Source organism: Triticum aestivum, chromosome 2A (genome assembly GCF_018294505.1).
Source record: "Triticum aestivum cultivar Chinese Spring chromosome 2A, IWGSC CS RefSeq v2.1, whole genome shotgun sequence".
In the NCBI taxonomy this organism is placed as follows: domain Eukaryota; kingdom Viridiplantae; phylum Streptophyta; class Magnoliopsida; order Poales; family Poaceae; genus Triticum; species Triticum aestivum.
Genome location: NC_057797.1, coordinates 744,507,679 through 744,525,422, shown reverse-complemented (window position 1 = coordinate 744,525,422; position 17,744 = coordinate 744,507,679). Strand labels below are relative to the sequence as shown.

Below are 17,744 nucleotides of genomic sequence, written 5' to 3'. Positions count from 1 at the left end.
GGCTTCGATTCCCTGAATCCTTACACCATAGCCCCTCAATCCAGCTCCACCTTCAACATGACTCCATGGTAGATGATCAGTCCACCCCGCGCTCCGTCGTCTTCAAGCTCTCATGTGCACCGTCTTGAATCAACCCAGCGCCATAGCCTTGTCGAAGTCACACAAGCACTCGGGCATGTGCCATGTGTTTCCACGCCCGAAAAGTCGGTCACTATCAGCATCGTGCACCTATGTCGTCGTCGCCGATTCCATCACCGTCTTCTGTATCAACCGACTTACGTCGATCCATCAGACTGACAAGTCTGACCCAGCCGAACTATCCCGGCTGCAACCAACTGCAACTCCTCACAGTGCTCATCGTCCATCTGGCTTGACATCCCGCAACGCCTTCAAGCATCCCTGTTGTGCCAACAAATTTTCACCTTTGTCTGTCATAACCCAAGGTTTTCAATTCCGTCGAACGTCTCCACCTCAAACCTGATACCCGTTGGCTCCATGGTTCTTTGTATAGCTGATCTGTGAAAAAAACATACCGAGCAATCTTTCCGTGATCCCCATGTACACCAAGTATACTAGTTGCAAATCCAAAGAATAGCTTCTGGTCTTCACGTGGAGTAGCTCCCTTGCACAACTTCAAATGCTAGTTTTGCATGCCCAAGCCTTTACCTTCCCGATGCCATGTAGGAAGAGCTGCCTTTGGTGCTTCACGGCTACGGCTGCAATACGAGGAGAGCGCGTCTCCTCCGGGCACTCGGTCCCTTCTTTTGGTCCAAAACAAATCTTGCACGTCGTCAGCACATCTCCAAGCTCTCCCAAAAGAACAAAACCCCCCGCGTGGACCGCTTTGTCAACGGCCTGAACCTTGTCCGGCCCGTGCGCCCCTCCGGGTCCCAGCTGCAGCAGCCACACATGGGCATCCGGCCTCAGACCCAACGCGCACCCAACAACCGGGCCGCTTCCAGGCACCGCGCCGATCGATCCGCTGCTGTTTGCACCGTAAGCCGTCGCCGTCTGCTGCTATCCGATCTTCTCGAGAACTCGGTCTCAACTTGATTCGCTTTGCGTCCGCTGATATACGATCACCGATCCGTAGCTTTCTCGAAACCTTGCTCATGATACCACTTGTTAGAATAAATCAGAGGCAATACCGTTGATCATCCGAGGATCAAGCAATCACACGAACACGACACCGAGATTTGTTAACGAGGTTCACCAATATGGCTACATCTCCGGGGCCTGACTACGGGCGCTCCTCCCCGTGACACCGTCACAATACCGCACACCGGCCACCCGGGCGCCGGCACACGCCGCCGGCTCCTCCTTGCGCGTCTGTGCTATTATGTTGGCATAAATTACATCGTGTGTCTACCCCGCTATATATGAGAGGCCTAGGATACAAGTGTCCTACTAGGACTCCATATCCTATCTAAACACAATACTACTCAGAGTCCAACTGTAACCTACCTTGTACACAATATTCGACACAACTCTAACAGACTTATGTTTGAGTCTAGGTTAGGGTAGTCCATGTGACGTATGGCTTCAGGTCATGTAGGTATGGCCTCTGATGCTAGTGGCATCAACACGTGGCTTGGTTCTTCTTCTAGTCACCCATGGAGGACGATGGCGAGGAAGGTCGATCTAGTGAAAACACCTCCAATAAACCGGGCAGACCGCCAGACCAAGCAAATTCGGCGTCATCTCCCCTCTCTCTTCAATGCCATGGGAAAAAGGAAAGAGAGCAATGGATCTATGCTCAACCCTCTCAGATCCATTCATTTATGGGGTTAGTAAGCGGGCCTGGTGGCTCTTCATCCTCCTTTCGGCCATGCATCAATGTCAGCCACCGAAAATGAAGATCAGCTCAACATAAGTTTTTGAAGTACCTTCTCCAACCTACCCGTTGTTGGCAAGGTGTTGATTGGAGGCGGCGATCAATGTGTCTCCGGTGAAGTCGTTTGCATCAGGACGAGATTGCATTATTATATTAGTGCCATCTTTGTGGTCCTTGTTGCAATGAGGAAGGACCTAGTTGCAATTTATAATTTTTAGGGTCCTTTCTACAGTATTGTGTCAATGGTACTTTTGGGTCCTCCCCATTATTGAAAGAACCAGAATGGCATATGTGGTTAATTTTGTTGGGCGCAACATGCTGATGTATAACGTAGCAAGCTATAGATGAATAATAGTCAATTTAACCAGTAGAATAAAAAAAATACATGACAAGATCTAGCCGACACCAACAAAAAAAGGAGATTTTTTTTAGAATCCAAAAAAAGGAGAGTTTGTTGTCAGTCGTGTTTAATATTACTAACACTACCATATGTTATTATGAATAATAACAAAGAAAAAAATGAGAGACAGCGTAGCATGTGGTACGAGCAATTTTTTGAAGAAACATGGAAGGAAAATATTGGTGGTTGCCACTAACAACAACACGAAGGTACGGACGCCCATGAAAACGTGTCGTCAACTAACTCTGATCTGATGAAAGCTACTGCCATCGCTCGGTTGTCAGTGGCGTAAACCCTGTGCCTTTCTTGATCCTGGCAAGTCAAGGTGGCGTGTGGTTTTCTTTAATTATTTGAAAGCAGTCGGCGAGAAACTACACCCAACCAACATGAGCATTGAACGGTGTGCTCGCGCGGTCTACCAATCTTTCGAATTCCAATTCTTTATCACCCTCGTCAGGCCCCCTTTGGTTTTTAGTATCTTGTAAATTCCTAGCATTTCGGGTCTGGGATCCTCCTCGTCGATAATTTCAAAGGTGACAGCTACTAAGTACACGTCCAGAGCAATGAACCTGAGATGAACAGATAATTATTTAGACAAGATTATTTGTGTGGTATGGAACAACATAGCAATAATAGCTTTACACCAAATACTAACCAGATCAACTCGGTGACGAGGCGGTAAGCATCCTACCATAAGCCACAACAAGCCATTAGTAAACAATATCTTCATGATTGAGTTGAAGTTTAGGCACCCTTGCTCTTTAACAAAGACTTACCCAGAAAGCATTGTTATCCTTGAATGACAAAATAAGTAAGAGAACTGCATTTGAAATAAAAGGCATACATTAATTCTTCCATTATTTATAAAGGTGTATAATTTTTTTCAGGTATACTCATAATCAATCATGACAGTATAAAAAACATTAGACTAATAAAAAATAAAACCAAGCCTATGAACCGCCTAGCGACAACTATAATCACTTGAGCGAGCCGAAGGCGCGCCACCGTCATTGCCCACTCCCCCACCCCCACCGGAAACGGGCCAAACTTGTTGTAGTAGACACGCAGAAAGACAGGCATGTATTTAGAGGCAACTAAAGGTGTATAATTGCCACTGGAGAAATATATACATTTGCATACCTAAAATAAGCACATTTTTTTCTAACAATTTGTGTGTGCGTGTGTGTGTGTGGAGGGGGGGCACACCACACAAAAATATTTACTTCGAGAATGGAGAAGTGATTTCTAAGAGGCAAGTGCCTTCCACTTCTCCAATGTTTTCTATAAAATCGCTCATTCATAAGTTTCAAAATGAGTTATGAAAAGACAACTCTTCCGTTCCAATCTCAAGGCACCAACAAATCTTTTAGTAGGGTCCACACCAGTAGCGGAGCTTCATGATGGCCAATCTGGGGCATGTTCCCGCCAAACCATTGGAAAATACGTGCACATCCATTAGTATTTAGGCATGTTTTTCCACTAAAAATCACCCCAAAGTGGTTATGTTCGGCCCTCCATCAAGCGCCCCCCCCCCCCCCCCCCCCCCCCCGGGTGATTTTGACCCAAGCTCCGTCACCGGTCCAGAGCACAAAATTTCATATATTTGTCTTCTCCATAATAAACACAAACAATATAGTTTGAGTTCCAAAACTCACGGAGCTGTATCCGAGCACACAAATGGTTCGCCTTCCCATTTCTTCTCAGTTCTGCTGCTAGGACACTTAACTTGTAGAATATATATCCAAGAACTATATCCACGAACAGGGTTGGTACTAATTTACGGAGTTGGCAGAAGCCAGCAATCATCAAGAATAGGCCTGCAAACAAAAAGGAAACATGATTTGAGTTGTGCGCAATGCTTCCTCAGATACTTTGCAGGTAGGCCATTTGCTATTTCTTTGATTGACATTAAATCAAGATAAGATGAAACTAGTACAGTGTCAAGAAAACGCATGAATAAGAGCAACCAACGGTGTCATATTCAGATTATATTTGGGAAGGGCAAAGATTTGCAAATTCAGTGATGCTTAATTTTTTTTGGAGGAACAAGTAATTAATATTTACTCCATCTGTAAAGAAATATAAGATCGTTTATAGATCGTTTAATCTAAACGATCTTATATTTCTTTACATAAGGAGTATTTTTTTTGTTTGTTCAATGCATATTAGAGACAAGAAGATGAGATAAATAGCTGGTGTGATTGCACTGCTACTTGCTGTTAGTAGAATGAGTAAGCCGATTCCTGACTGCATTGCGCAGAAAAAAGCAGCTTGATGGTTGGGGGAAAGCAGCTTGAAGTTTGCGCGCAGGGAGAAGGTGCCGTTGGACACCGTGGTGGCGTCTTCAATAGCTAGACCGAGCAAGGTTGATGCATCAGTACAGTTTTGAAGATGGAGCAATGTTAGTTGGCGGCGGTGGCCTCTGAGAGCACGCCCGACCAGTGTGTGCTCTAGACCCGACAAGTGGCTAGGTTGGGGTTTCAGGTCTTAGTGTTAGGCTTGGCTGCGATGTCTGTTTGGTATTAGGCCCAGGCTATCTGCGCCTCTTCATCAACTGGATAGGTGTAGCGACAGTTTGTTGCTTAGACGGCGGTTTTAGTCCCACTATTGTATAACTTTGTAAGGTCTTGTGAAAATAATTAGTAAAGTGGCCGTATGCATCATCCAGATGCAGAGGCCGGGAATCATCCTTCTTTTTAAAAAAAATCGAACGATTTTATATTTCTTTACAGAGGGAGTACTTTTTTTTGTTTGTTGAATGCATATTAGAGACAAGAAGATGAGACAAATAGCTGGATATCTGTGATTGCACTGCTACTCGCTGCCAGTAGAATGAGTAAGCCGATTCCTGACTGCATTGCGCAGAAAAAAGCAGCTTGATGGTTGGGGGAAAGCAGCTTGAAGTTTGCACGCAGGGAGAAGGTGCCGTTGGGCACCGTGGTGGCGTCGTCGATAGCTAGACCAAGCAAAGTTGATGCATCAGTACAATTCTGAAGATGGAGCGATGACAGTTGGCGGCGGCGGCCTCTGAGAGCACGCCCGACCAGCGTGTGCTCCAGAACCGGCAAGTGGTTAGGTTGGGGTCTCAGGTCTTAGATGCTAGGTTTGGCTGCGATGTCTGTTTGGTATTAGGCTCAAGCTATCTGCGCCCCTTCATCAACTGGATAGGTGTAGCGACAGTTTGTTGCTTAGACGGCGACTTTAGTCCTACTATTGTATGACTTTGTAAGGTCTTGTGAAAATAATTAATAAAGTGGTCGTATGCATCATCCAGATACAGAGACCGGGGTCATCCTTCTTTTTAAAAAAAATCAAACGAACTTATATTTCTTTACAGAGAAAGTATTTTTTTTGTTTGTTCAATGCATATTAAAGACAAGAAGATGAGACAAATAGCTGGATATCTGTGATTGCACTGCTACTCGCTGTCAGTAGAATGAGTAAGCCGATTTCCTGACTGTATTGCACAGAAAAAAGCAGCTTGATGGTTGAGGGAAAGCAGTTTGAAGTTTGCGCGCAGGAAGGAGGTGCCGTTGAGCACCGTGGTGGCGTCGTCGATAGCTAGACCGAGTAAAGTTGATGCATCAGTATAGTTCTGAAGATGGAGCGATGACAGTTGGTGGCGGCGGCTTCAGAGCACGCCCGACCAATGTGTGCTCCAGACCCGGCAAGTGGCTAGGTTGGGATCTCAGGTCTTAGATGTTAGGCTTGACTGCGATGTCTGTTTGGTATTAGGCTCAGGCTATCTGCGCCCCTTTATCAACTGAATAGGTGTTGTGACAGTTTGTTGCTTAGACGGCGGCTTTAATCCTCTATTGTATGACTTTGTAAGGTATTATGAGAATAATTAATAAAGTGGCCACATTCATCATCTAGATGTAGAGGCCGGGAGTCATCTTTTCTTTTGAAAAATCAAACGATCTTATATTTTTTTATAGAGGTAGTGTTTTTTTTTTTGTTAAATGCATATTAGAGACAAGAAGATGAGACAAATAGCTGGATATCAGCCGATTCCTGACTGCATTGCGCAGAAAAAAAAAAGCAGCTTGATGGTTGGGGAAAGCAGCTTGACTCAATGGATAGTACGAATTGCGCACGAAGAAAAAAAATGAAGCTTTCACATCAGAAGTTGTACAAAATTAACCAAGAAACCTGTCCATAAATACATACCAGCGACGATCCCGGCGTGGTAGCTGCGGCAGCGGAAGAAGTGGCCGCGGTCCCTGATCTCGCGCAAGGCGAGCAGGACGGGCCGGAGGGGCTCGGCGATGAGCGCGTTCCATATGGCCACCAGCTCCTCCCAGCCGTGCCCAGTCGTCGGCCCGTCGGTCTCCTCCGTGGGTAGATCCTCCGGGGTGAGCTCGGACGCCCACCACTGGTTGAGGGCCGGAGCGCTAGGGCGTGCGCTGCACAGCCTCAGCACGCTGCATCTGGGGTGCTTGGTGAATTGGAGGCGAGGGGCGCAGGAATCGGAGCGGCGGCTCCGTGTGGCACCGGGAGGGACGAGGGAGCTTGCGCGGAAGAGGCTGTGGGAGGAAGCCATTGTCACCGAATTTATCGCCATGGCGATTGTTACGGTCGCTTTTCGAGTATTTATATGGTGGAAGAAATCTCGGCGCTAGGCGTCGTGGCGGCCTATTAAAGGGACGAGCCGGATTCTACCAGGAGTTCGGTCGAGTTTTGCTACACTTACGCGCAGATTCTACGTGATGTTTGGTTACGGACTGACGTGGAATTGAAGGATTGAGAAATCACGCTGGTCGGCCCCACCAGGAAAATCAGGGGGGCGAGAGATTTGTTACGAAAAAGTTAGGGTCCGAATAACTGCCACACGTGTGGCGTCGATAGGAACCCGCCCGCATGCCTCGTGCGGCATAGACGGGGATCGGCCCGCACGACCACGTCCGAGTGCACAAAAGCACGGCCCGCACGTCCGGTGTGTGGCAACCCCGCTCGCACTGCCCCGTCCGGACCAGAAGACCGGCTGCCCGCACGACCAGCCGATCCACGCCTCCGATCCATCCCATCTCTCGTACGCCGCCATCGTCCCCCACCTCTCGAACCCCGACATCCGTCGCCGGCCATCCCTGGTTGCCATGGCAACCAGGGCAGATTCGTAGGGCGCTCCGACCCCAAACCACACCATAACCCTTCCCATCCCCAGCCGCCCACTCCAATCCAGCCCTCCAGACACGATCAACTAAAACCAGGTGAAAAATCTCGATCTCGTCCTTCCCTCTCATCCTTAAGGCTGAAAATCTCCCGATCTTGTACTGGGTCCATACTATAGGGGTAGAACACTGCATGGTTCAGTGTATATTCGCAATTGCCAGGCAGAATACACCAGATCTGCCATGTACTACGTTTGAGGTTAACTTAGGTGCCTAGTTTAGGCACTTAAGTAGTTGGGTATCAAATGGATGAGTAGGAATCCCTAAAAAAGGGCAGGAAGGACGATTTTTTGAATGAAGAGGGTGGGAAAAAATAATTGCCACTTGTGTGTAACGACAGTTGCCGCTTGTGTATGATGACAATTGCCACCTATTTTGACCTGTTGCTTGCCATCCCTATCTTCCATGTGCAAGCAGCAGAAGAATACAATTCTTGTGGATTATTGATGCCTTTTTGATCATCCAGTGATTGAGAACATGTCGGAAAAGAATCGAGACGCGGAAAGGATGAATCGCGAAGGTGGCGCTAATGCTTGAGGTTCTAAAAGGCCAGAAACACCGCCTTGGGATGCAGTAGAGTATAGTCAACTCATCTCTGCAGGGCCGTTGCTGCCACTACTAGAACAGTATGCAGGCGTAGGTATGATGTGTGGTAACAAAAAGAAGAGAGCAGTTGCCAACTTCGCAACGATGAAGATGACATTCTACTTATGTCCTACACTCCCATTTTTTTGTAGGTTCTTATGACCAAAACACTCTCAGGGGGGCCCCATGGCAAGTTCAGTCACAAGGCGCTAACACTGACATATTTACGGGCAACCAACCTCAACTAGCTAGTATGGCTAATCAAGGTAATGCAAAACCAAAAAAAAACATACTGCTGTGGACGTGAAAAATGGACATGCAAAAAAACTGGCAAGAGGACTCACGAGTTATCACGGGTGAAAATGCACGGCCTTCATGCAGCACGTGGCATCAGCCAGCACCCATGTACCTGCCATCGACGTCATACACAGGTCAGTCCATAAAAAAAGTGAAGTTGCGGATGTTCAATTAGCAGAAGGGGCATAGTTGGCAGCTCCAAATTGCCATGACTGGACTTCTACAATTGCCATGAATTTAAAACTACATTTGCCATCCCTGGACAACTGTTGTTGCCATCAGTGGACACTTGCAGTTGCCATGGAGAAACAACTGCAGTTGCCATGCCAGAGCAACTACAGTTGCCATGTCATCGCAACTGCAGTTGCCATGGAGGAACAACTGCGGTTGCCATGCCGATGCAAATATAGTTGCCATGCCAGTAAAACTGCAGTTGCCACATCAGGGGCGACTGCAGTTGCCGTGCTAGCACAAACTGCAAATTGCCATGAATTGACCAACCACTACTATGCTTACAGTGTATTACGCTGGTGGTGACACGGCAATCGTCCCGTGGCAAGCTTCACAAATTGCAGGTGGAGCACGACATTTTGGTGTCACAGACCACACAAGATGGCCAAATGCAGCACAACAAGGTAAGGAAAAAAATGAACCACAAAAAACATCACTACATTTGTTGTTTGTAGTTTTTTGTAGGCAAAACAATAGTTGCCATGTTTGTTGAACAGTACCTGCCATGACTGGACAGCTACAGCTGCCACACATGTCCACACGCAGTCTCACGGCTTGCTGTTTGAAAAAATGTCGTGCCAAATCAATCGAAGATGGTGTGATCCGTTGTGATACACATCTTATTCAACCAAAAAATCTTACTCTCGTGCTTGTTTTTTCTATTACAGAACCTACAACTACAGTGAACAGCGGTGCGGGGACATCTACTGCGGGGAGCTCTGAGCGCACGGAAGACGCGTTCCACCAGCCAGCAGATTGTCATGCCGCAAACAATTTCGAGTCAGAGTCGGGAATGGCAATCATTCCAGCAATGCCGACGAGCACCCCTTTGAACACAAGCACTAGCAACACTCGAGTAGATGGAACTGCCGCCGATACTGAAGAGAATGATGAAACTGACGACGACGCACAAGAGGATGAAGATGGTGGGCAATCCGAGATCGTGGTACCTCAGCCACCATACATTGGGCAGAGATTTGGATCATTCGCAGAAGCAAAGGAATACTACCAGGCATACGCAAAGTTCCATGGATTTGCGGTCAACACCGAGTACCATAGGAAAATTAAGAAAACTAATGAGTACAGCAGAGGTGAGATGAGGTGCCACAAGGCACGGAGGAACAAGAAGGGGAAAGGTGTTGCGCCTGTCGTTCCGGAACGAAAGAGAGGCATCATTATCAAGACGGGGTGCCCTGTCCGGTGTAAGCTAAACGTAGATGGAGCAACATGGGTGGTCAATGAGTATTTTGACGAGCACAACCACAAACTCATAAAGAAGTTTGACCTGGTGAAATTTCTGACCGCCCACAGAGGGTTCACCCCCGTCGAAAGGAAATTCGTAAAGCTGCTACATGATTGTAACGTCGGTCCATCAAGAATGGTACAGATACTATCTCTCATCCACAGCAAAAAGGGGACTCTGAGTAGCATGCCGTACATACCAGCTGACGTCACAAACCTACAGGCCAAGTACCGTAGAGAGAGCAAGTTGGCAGACATAGAGGCCACAATAGCCTACTTCGATGCGAAAGCAAAGGAAGATCCAGATTTCTTCTACAGGATAAGGTTGGACGATGAGGACCGTGTCAGGAACATGTATTGGGTGGATGGTGCTGCAAGGAGAGCCTACAAACATTTGCGAGATTGCATTTCATTCGACGCGACGTACCTCACCAATATGTACAAGATGCCATGCGCTCTGTTCATAGGAATAAATAACCACAATCAGTCGTTGCAGTTCGGATGCGGCCTCATCCGGAACGAAGACACAGATGGGTACGTTTGGCTGTTCAAGACCTTCTTGGAGTGCATGGATGGACTTGCTCCGATGAACATAATAATGGACCAAGATTTCAGCATGCGTGCAGGCATAGAGGAGGTCTTTCCGTTGGCAGTGCACAGGCACTGCAGGTGGCACATTATAAAGAAGGCTGAGGAGACGCTAGGACCGTTCTTTGCCGACCGTCCAGAGTTGCACAAGGCATTCGAGCTGTGCGTGGACCACAGCTTGACGGTGGAGGAGTTTGAAAGGAGCTGGATGGCCATGACTGAAACACATCAAGTCCAGGACAACGAGACTCTTGTTAGCCTATGAGAGAAGCGAATGTACTGGGTGCCGGCCTACTTCATGCAGTGCTTCTTCCCCTTTCTGCAGACTACGCAGCGCAGCGAGGGGTTCAATGCTGTTTTAAAGCGGTACGTCAGCCCTGGCAACTCATTGCTACAGTTTGCCAAGCAGTACACAGCTTTGCAACAAAAAATTCTGGGATCTGAGCTACAGCAAGAAGCGACCACAGCCCTAAAGCAGCCAAAATTGCTAACGTATCTACCGATGGAGAGGCAAATGAGCAAGATATACACCAACAAGATCTTTAACAAGTAAGTCAGTTGCATTACAGTCTTATTTGCATAAAAAGCACCAAGTCAGTAGGGGCCTTATAGAGTGCAATGAAGTTGCCATGACATGCAGCTGCCATGTTTAATGAAATACTGTTTGCCATGCTTACTCAGATGCAGTTGCCATGTTAAAATGAAAATTTTGTTTTGGCATACTTGCTCGGGTGCATTTTCCTTGTTGAATGAAGTGCAGTTGCCATGTTTTATGCGCTATGCTTCCATTGGAGCATGTTGGCATGCAAATGCCAATGTCAAAAAATGCTAAAAAAATGTTATATTGGCGACACATATGCTGAAATGCAGTTGCCATGTTTAATGAAATGCATCTGCCCTTTTTTTTGAAATGCAATTGACATGTTTACTCAGCTGTAGATGCCATGTTTAATAAAAATACAGTTGCCATGTTTTATGCAATGTGCTTCCATTGGGGAATGTTGGTGTGGAAATGACGATATCCAGTTGAAAATGTACTGCAATTGCCATGTCTGTTGTACTGCAATTGCCATGTATGTTGTAATGCATTTTCCATGTGTAGTGTACTGCATTTGCCATGTTCAACGTAATATATTTGCCATGTTCAATGAACTATGTTTGCCATGTTCAAACAAAATGTATTTCTATTTCCATGACAACATAAGGGTGTACAAGAAAAAGATCGCACGAAAGTTTAACAGAAAACACACAAAACTTGCAGATTCCAGGAAGAAATAAAGCGTGCCAGCATGTTCACGGCTTTCCGGGTGGATGAACATACATTCAAGGTGTGTTCTATTTTGGGCATGTCAGATTCAGAACCTGAAGACGCGGACAAAGGAAGGAACTACTTCGTCAGAGCCTCGATAGGCGAAGACGAGTACTACTGCCAATGCTGCAAATTCGAACGGGACGGCATTGTGTGCTGTCACATACTAAAAGTCATGGACATGAACGCTGTGACACGCATGCCCCGCCATTTCATAAGGAGGCGATGTACTTGGGATGCTGACGATGCGTTGGCGCCGCAGACAACACACGCAGTTCTGGCTGTGCATGACGAGAGACCTGAGTCAACCATGGAAGCCGTGAGGCACGTTGTGCTGACAAAGAACTATGCTGAGCTAATTGATGAAGCGTGCAAGAGTGATGACACAGCGAGAGTCGCAGAAAAACACAGGAAGGCACTGAAAAGAGAGCTTGATGAGATCAAAAAAAGGAAAGCCAAGGAAGCCTTACACCGGTTCCCCCGCACATCAAGTGTGCCTTCATCCACGGGGCCATCGTCTGAAAACTCGGAGATAGGATCTGGAACAGCAAGCACACAAACCCAGGTCAGGAACCCACCCCGTTCCATCACAAAGGGTCGTCCGAGAGAGATAAGGTACAAGTCGGGACTGGAGATTCAAGCAAAACACAAGAAAACGAAGAAAGGGGCGGGCAATCCATGAGCAAAAATTGGGGCGCTGTGACATGGTCCATGTGGACATTTTGTTTTGTACCCCTATACGATGGGATTTTTTTTAATTGGGAGAATGACTCTTGAGGGGGGACAGAAGTAGAAGGAAAATTCATTGAATGGATAAATGCATTTGCCATGTTATGGGTACTTAATCTGCCATGTTATGTGTAGTTAATCTGCCATGCTATTTTATACCAAATATGCCATGCTATTTTATACTAGATAAGCCATGCTATTTTATACTAAATATGCCATGCTACTTTATACTAAATATGCCATGTTAGTTGTACTGGATCTGCCATGTTAGTTGTACTGGATTTGCCATGTAAGTTGTACTGGATCTGCCATGTTATTTATGATGTATCTGCCATGTTAGCTGTACTGAAAATTTCCGGATGCTTTTTGTAATGACTCTGCATGGCATATATCCCCATGACAAATACGATGCGGTTTGGAAGCACGTAGTGTGTTGTGTGCAATGTATGGGAAAACAAGTTGGAAAAAAAAGTGTAAACGTGCATAAACCGCAACAAAGGTTATGGCTACATGATAAACCTACCCAATGCTAGCCGGTGCAATTAGCGATGAAAAAGAACAAGCAAAACAGCCAAAAATGAAAAAATGACGATGACTTTCACTAACCATGTCTGTTGAACTACATTTGCCATCTTTTTTTTGAAAACATCGCAGACGCATTCGAAACAGCAAAAAACAATGCTAGAAACGATGAAACCACTGTCGTAATGATAAACATAAAAACAGATCTGATGTAACGCCTAAAATAGGTTCACGTCCACACATGTATTACAGAAAACACTAAAAATGTCGCTAACACGCCACCATTACATAGTAGGCTACACGAGGTTGCAGTCATAACGTAGCACACAAAACATAGTTTTCGACAAAGAACAGAGAGATAGTACCTTACATTCCTCAACAACAGAATGTAAGGTGTGCGTCTGGTGTGTAACACCACGTGATCACTTGTACTTCTTGATGACTTGCTTGACAGCTTCCTCCACGAACTCGCGTGCTCCGGACCGCTTGTTGAAATCTTCATTCGTCAGCCAGTTCCATGTGCAGATTTTTCGGAGCTCAACGACCGTTGCATCTGTGATAGCGGGGACAATTCTGCCTTTCCACTTTGCAAAGTACTCCAGTGCGTGAAAGCCACAGTCCGTCCTGCATGAGGAAAAAGAGTTCAGGTGAACACGCAAAATGGATAGCTGCAGTAAAGATGGACTTCAGTTTAGATGTGTCAACAAAAAGAGGGGGTGGATTGATGTAAAAATGGCAAATGAAGGAGCGGGTTAAAAGAAATTACGTGTTCCCTTGCTTCACAGTCGCCACATACTCAGTCGGGAAATGCCTGATCTGGATCTTTGAATGTTCGTAGTGACGGTTCCAAGTCTCTTTGAGGTTCTTGATGAAGAGTTCGGCATGCGTAGTAAGGTCTGCATCAGCTTCCAAACGGATTGAATCAAGCACCTCGATACGTTGGTTCTTCAGGTCAAGACAGACCGCATAGTGGTGACCACACTTGTCATGTCGGTCGTGTGGTGCAAGCTCCTGGAACATGGGGAACATGACCTGGATTTAAAAAAGTGAAGAAATGAGATACAAAGTTCACATGAAAGAACAACAGAGGGACAAAAAAATTAGAATCACGTAGAAATGTTTGATTATGGGTGGGAGTAGTTGAAAGAAAGTTGCCGTCCATTGTATGAACAAAAATGAGCCATGTATTTTACTATCAAGTTGCCACATAGTTTGCACGGGGATACAAAAAATCAAGAAGTCAGTGTGCACGGCAACTGTTTCCACATGAAAACTTCTGCCACACAAACACAAGTACAGGTTCTGGCAAAAAACCACGCCATGTGAAAAAACGGTGCAGACAGGAAAGGAGTACTCACATATTTCTTCAGTGTGAGCTTGAAGTCACCGTGTTGTGCAAAATTGTTCCTCAGGATTTTGTGGTGGATGTCACCATCCCATATTTTGCAGGTCACACTGTAATGCATGATTATCTTGTCGGCGCATACATCGGTGTGATTGTTGATGTAGTCGATCCCGCATGCAACTACATTCGTCGACATTTTTCCGTTTGGCCTCACGGACTCGGCAAGATCACCCAGGTCGATGTACGTCGCTCCGCACTGAATGACTTACGTTCTGTCCAAACATGAGCTGTATGAAAACGATATAGCATGGAAGAATCATGCCTACTAAGTAAAAAAATATATGAAAGAACTAAAACGTAAGCGGACCATTTATAAGAAGTACGAAGTAGATAAATGGTAAAAAAGAGCAAGCAAGATGAGAGATTATGGGGTATGGTAATTTACGCTTTCAGCTCCTTCATGTGCTTGCTGTTGGTCCTCGCATTTCCAAAACGCTTGACGATATCGTACAGCTGGGTCTGTTCCTTAGTGGCCCTGAATTCGGGCTCATAGTCTTCCGCGGGGGGTGGGTGAACTACCCTCTGCTGCCTCACAGGACCAGGGGTGACACTCCTAATGGTATCCTCAGATACCGTATCTGCAGGCACATTGGAACTTGATTGCCCTTGCCCTCGTGAGGAACTCCTCTGTAATGCTGTCTCCTCGATCATGCGGTAAACTTCATCAAGTGACGGTGAAATCTCCTCAGGGGTGGCTGCAATGAATATAAAAGAAGTGGGTTAGGATACATATAAAATCCAAAAACAGATGGATTGTGAGGAGGTAAAGGTCCATGATGTGATATGTAGGTAGAAAAAGTGGGGCAGTTGCCATGGGTGGTCCAACTACAGTCGCTATGACATAGCAAATACAATTGCCATGTAGTTGCACTGTAGTTGCCACCTAGTTGTACTGTAGGTACCATGTCACAGCAACTGCAGTTGCCATGTTGTGTCGGCTCCACTTGCCATGTGAATGCCGTATGAAAAAATGCAGCATGGTAGAAAAAATGCAGGTGGCATGATGTGGCAAATCCAGTTGCCATGTGTACTGAATTGTATTTGCCATGTGACAGTAACTACAGTTGCCATGTTGAAATAACTTCAGTTGCCACGTGCTTGCCCAAATGTCAAACGCAGCATGGCAGCAAGAAAAAAACGTAGGTGACATGGTGCATCAAATCCAGTTGCCATGTCGTCACATGGCAGTTGCCGTCACAAGTGAGGACCCCCAAAGAATGTGATTGGGACAAAAGTCAAACTACAAACATGTATACAAGAAAATCATAAGTGCGTGATGAGTGTACCTTGCACAATTGGCTCTGCGAACTTGACAGCCTTCCTGCCCTCGACCATTGGCTGCGCCATCATTGCGGGCATGCCTCCTGGGAAAGCAAAGGCAACTGGTATAGGATCGTGCACCACCGGTTGATCTTGACTGACGCCGAGGCTGAAGCTTGGTGGGTTAAAGGCCATTGGGTGCCTCTCATTCCTACTGGCCGGACCACGAACGACTTTCGGGGCAGAATCCAAGGGTGAAAGATCGACAAGCATATCTGAATCGGCCGCTACAAAATGATCGGCCTTATTTGCAGGGCGGGGCGTGTTGTCAGCGGTCTCAGCCGCAGCTTTCATGACAATCTTCTTGTTTGGACTGTAGGGGACACCGACATTGACTGGGAGCCTGGAAGTGCGCAGATTTATGCTGGGGATTTCCGCTGCGGGTGAAGGCGCAGTCTGCTCCGGGCGTTCCTCTGCGTCACTCGTGCCCGGCTTGACACCTGCATCAGTTGTGCTCCGGTCTTGCGGTTTCTCCATCACATTGATTTTTGCAGGTGGCGGGAACAGTGTGGACGCAGGAACATAACCAGATTCGTCTCTCCTGCTCCTAGCTACAGCCGGAGCGTTGGGTGTGTCTGTTGATTGCTTGCGGGGGCTACGACGCCTAGGTGGAAGACCAGCACGCGGAACGGTCGCCTTAGCAGTATCTCCACCGACAGGAGCTGGAGCTGTTGTGCCAGGATTCTCATCTGCAGATGGCATATCCTTGTGAAGTGCCGCCTCAGCCGCTTCTGTCATGGACACAGGTGAGACACCAGGCACGCGCTTGGAATCAGTGTCAGATGAGCGGGAATCTTCCTTGCCTAGGTTGGTCTCGGGAGCATCCACTTCGAGCTTGCTGATGGGGTGGCATGGCTCACAGCAGCATCCTTCATTGCCAGAAGAGTTGGCAATATTTCAGCTGTCCTGGCGGATACCGACTCGTCACTCCCCGATGTACGGATGCCTGTTGTTCTAGCCTGCACATCTGCAGCCGGCGGAGATGGTCGGCCACTTGCATCAGAGTTAGTGGGAGCAGTTGACGGTGCAGCAGCAGTATTGTCGCCTGGCGCCTCATGTACATCTGAGTTGCCACCTGTTGACAACTTTGAATGCAGGCGTTCGAGTGGGTCTCTACTGATATGCTTGGCCCCGCGCTTAGTAGTCTTCTTCACCCTGCAAAGGAAAAAAAGCACGTGAAAAATGGTATGAAAAAAATGGACAAAAAATATGTTTGCAATGATAGAAGCATTAAAAAACTAAAAACAAGTGGAAAAAGCTGGTAGTTGCCATGTAAGGGGGTCATGAGTTGCCATGTGCCATAGTTAGCAGTTGCCATACAGCAGCAGTTATCAAAGTTAGGCAAATTGAAAGGAATGATAGAAAATGTCTGATCTGTGAGGAATGCAATTTCAAAATTAGGTGGGGGATGAACTCTCAGAAGAAAATGGTAAAAAAAAGATGACAGTTGCCATTAGGTACAGAAATAGTTGCCATTTGGCCTAGATGCCAGTTGCCATGTAAAGATAATAGGAGTTGCCATACATTTAAAAAATGAAGGAAGAAATCATTTGGAAAAACAGCAGTTGCCTCGTGGGGGATGATAACAAAAGAACATGTGACAAAGCAGACCAGTTGCATTGAAAAATCAAGAAAAAAACCGCTATCTCAAATGAAAAGCACATGGAGAAACCTACTTCTTGACTGCCTTCCTCAGGTCAGGCAACACGACAGGATCCCCGGTGTTGGTCGTCGTCGTACGAGCAGAAGACCTGGTGGAAGGGATGTCACCGGCAATGGGGGCACCTTTGTTCAAGCGAGCAGAAACACGAGTTGGCGTTGGCGCCTGTTTCTTCGTAGCTGCTCGTCCACCAGCGGTCGGCTCACTGCACGCAACAGATGGAAGGAAAAAAGAAGGTGGAAATTGTCAGACAACAAACTAATTGCCGCGCTTGACAAAAAACAAGTGCAAAAGAAATGGATGAGATTGTTCCAAAGAAAAGATACACGGCAGAAAACTAAAATTGAGAGCCGAACCTCTTCCTGGCAGCTACGGGGTCGATCCTAGACCTCTTGCCAGCAGAACCCTGCCCAACATCCTCTGGAGCCCTCCCCCTCCTTGATGGAAAAAC

The 17,744-nt window shown here is 46.7% G+C and overlaps 2 protein-coding genes across 2 annotated transcripts; one reads left to right on the top strand and one right to left on the bottom strand.

Annotated features, from left to right (window-relative positions):
- Positions 1–2,354: 2,354 nt before the first annotated feature.
- Positions 2,355–6,847, bottom strand: LOC123186372 (uncharacterized). The gene is made up of 5 exons (XM_044598150.1): positions 6,405–6,847; positions 3,890–4,051; positions 3,011–3,054; positions 2,890–2,921; positions 2,355–2,803 (listed from the first exon to the last, which is right to left on the bottom strand). The coding sequence occupies exons 1-5, from the start codon at positions 6,796–6,798 to the stop codon at positions 2,650–2,652; spliced, it is 786 nt and encodes a 261-aa protein (XP_044454085.1). The 5' UTR covers positions 6,799–6,847; the 3' UTR covers positions 2,355–2,649.
- Positions 6,848–9,876: 3,029 nt separating this feature from the next.
- LOC123186371 (protein FAR1-RELATED SEQUENCE 5-like) lies at positions 9,877–12,644 on the top strand. The gene is made up of 3 exons (XM_044598149.1): positions 9,877–10,580; positions 10,674–10,897; positions 11,610–12,644. Exons 1-3 carry the CDS (start codon positions 9,897–9,899, stop codon positions 12,337–12,339), a joined length of 1,638 nt encoding a protein of 545 aa, XP_044454084.1. The 5' UTR covers positions 9,877–9,896; the 3' UTR covers positions 12,340–12,644.
- Positions 12,645–17,744: the final 5,100 nt, after the last annotated feature.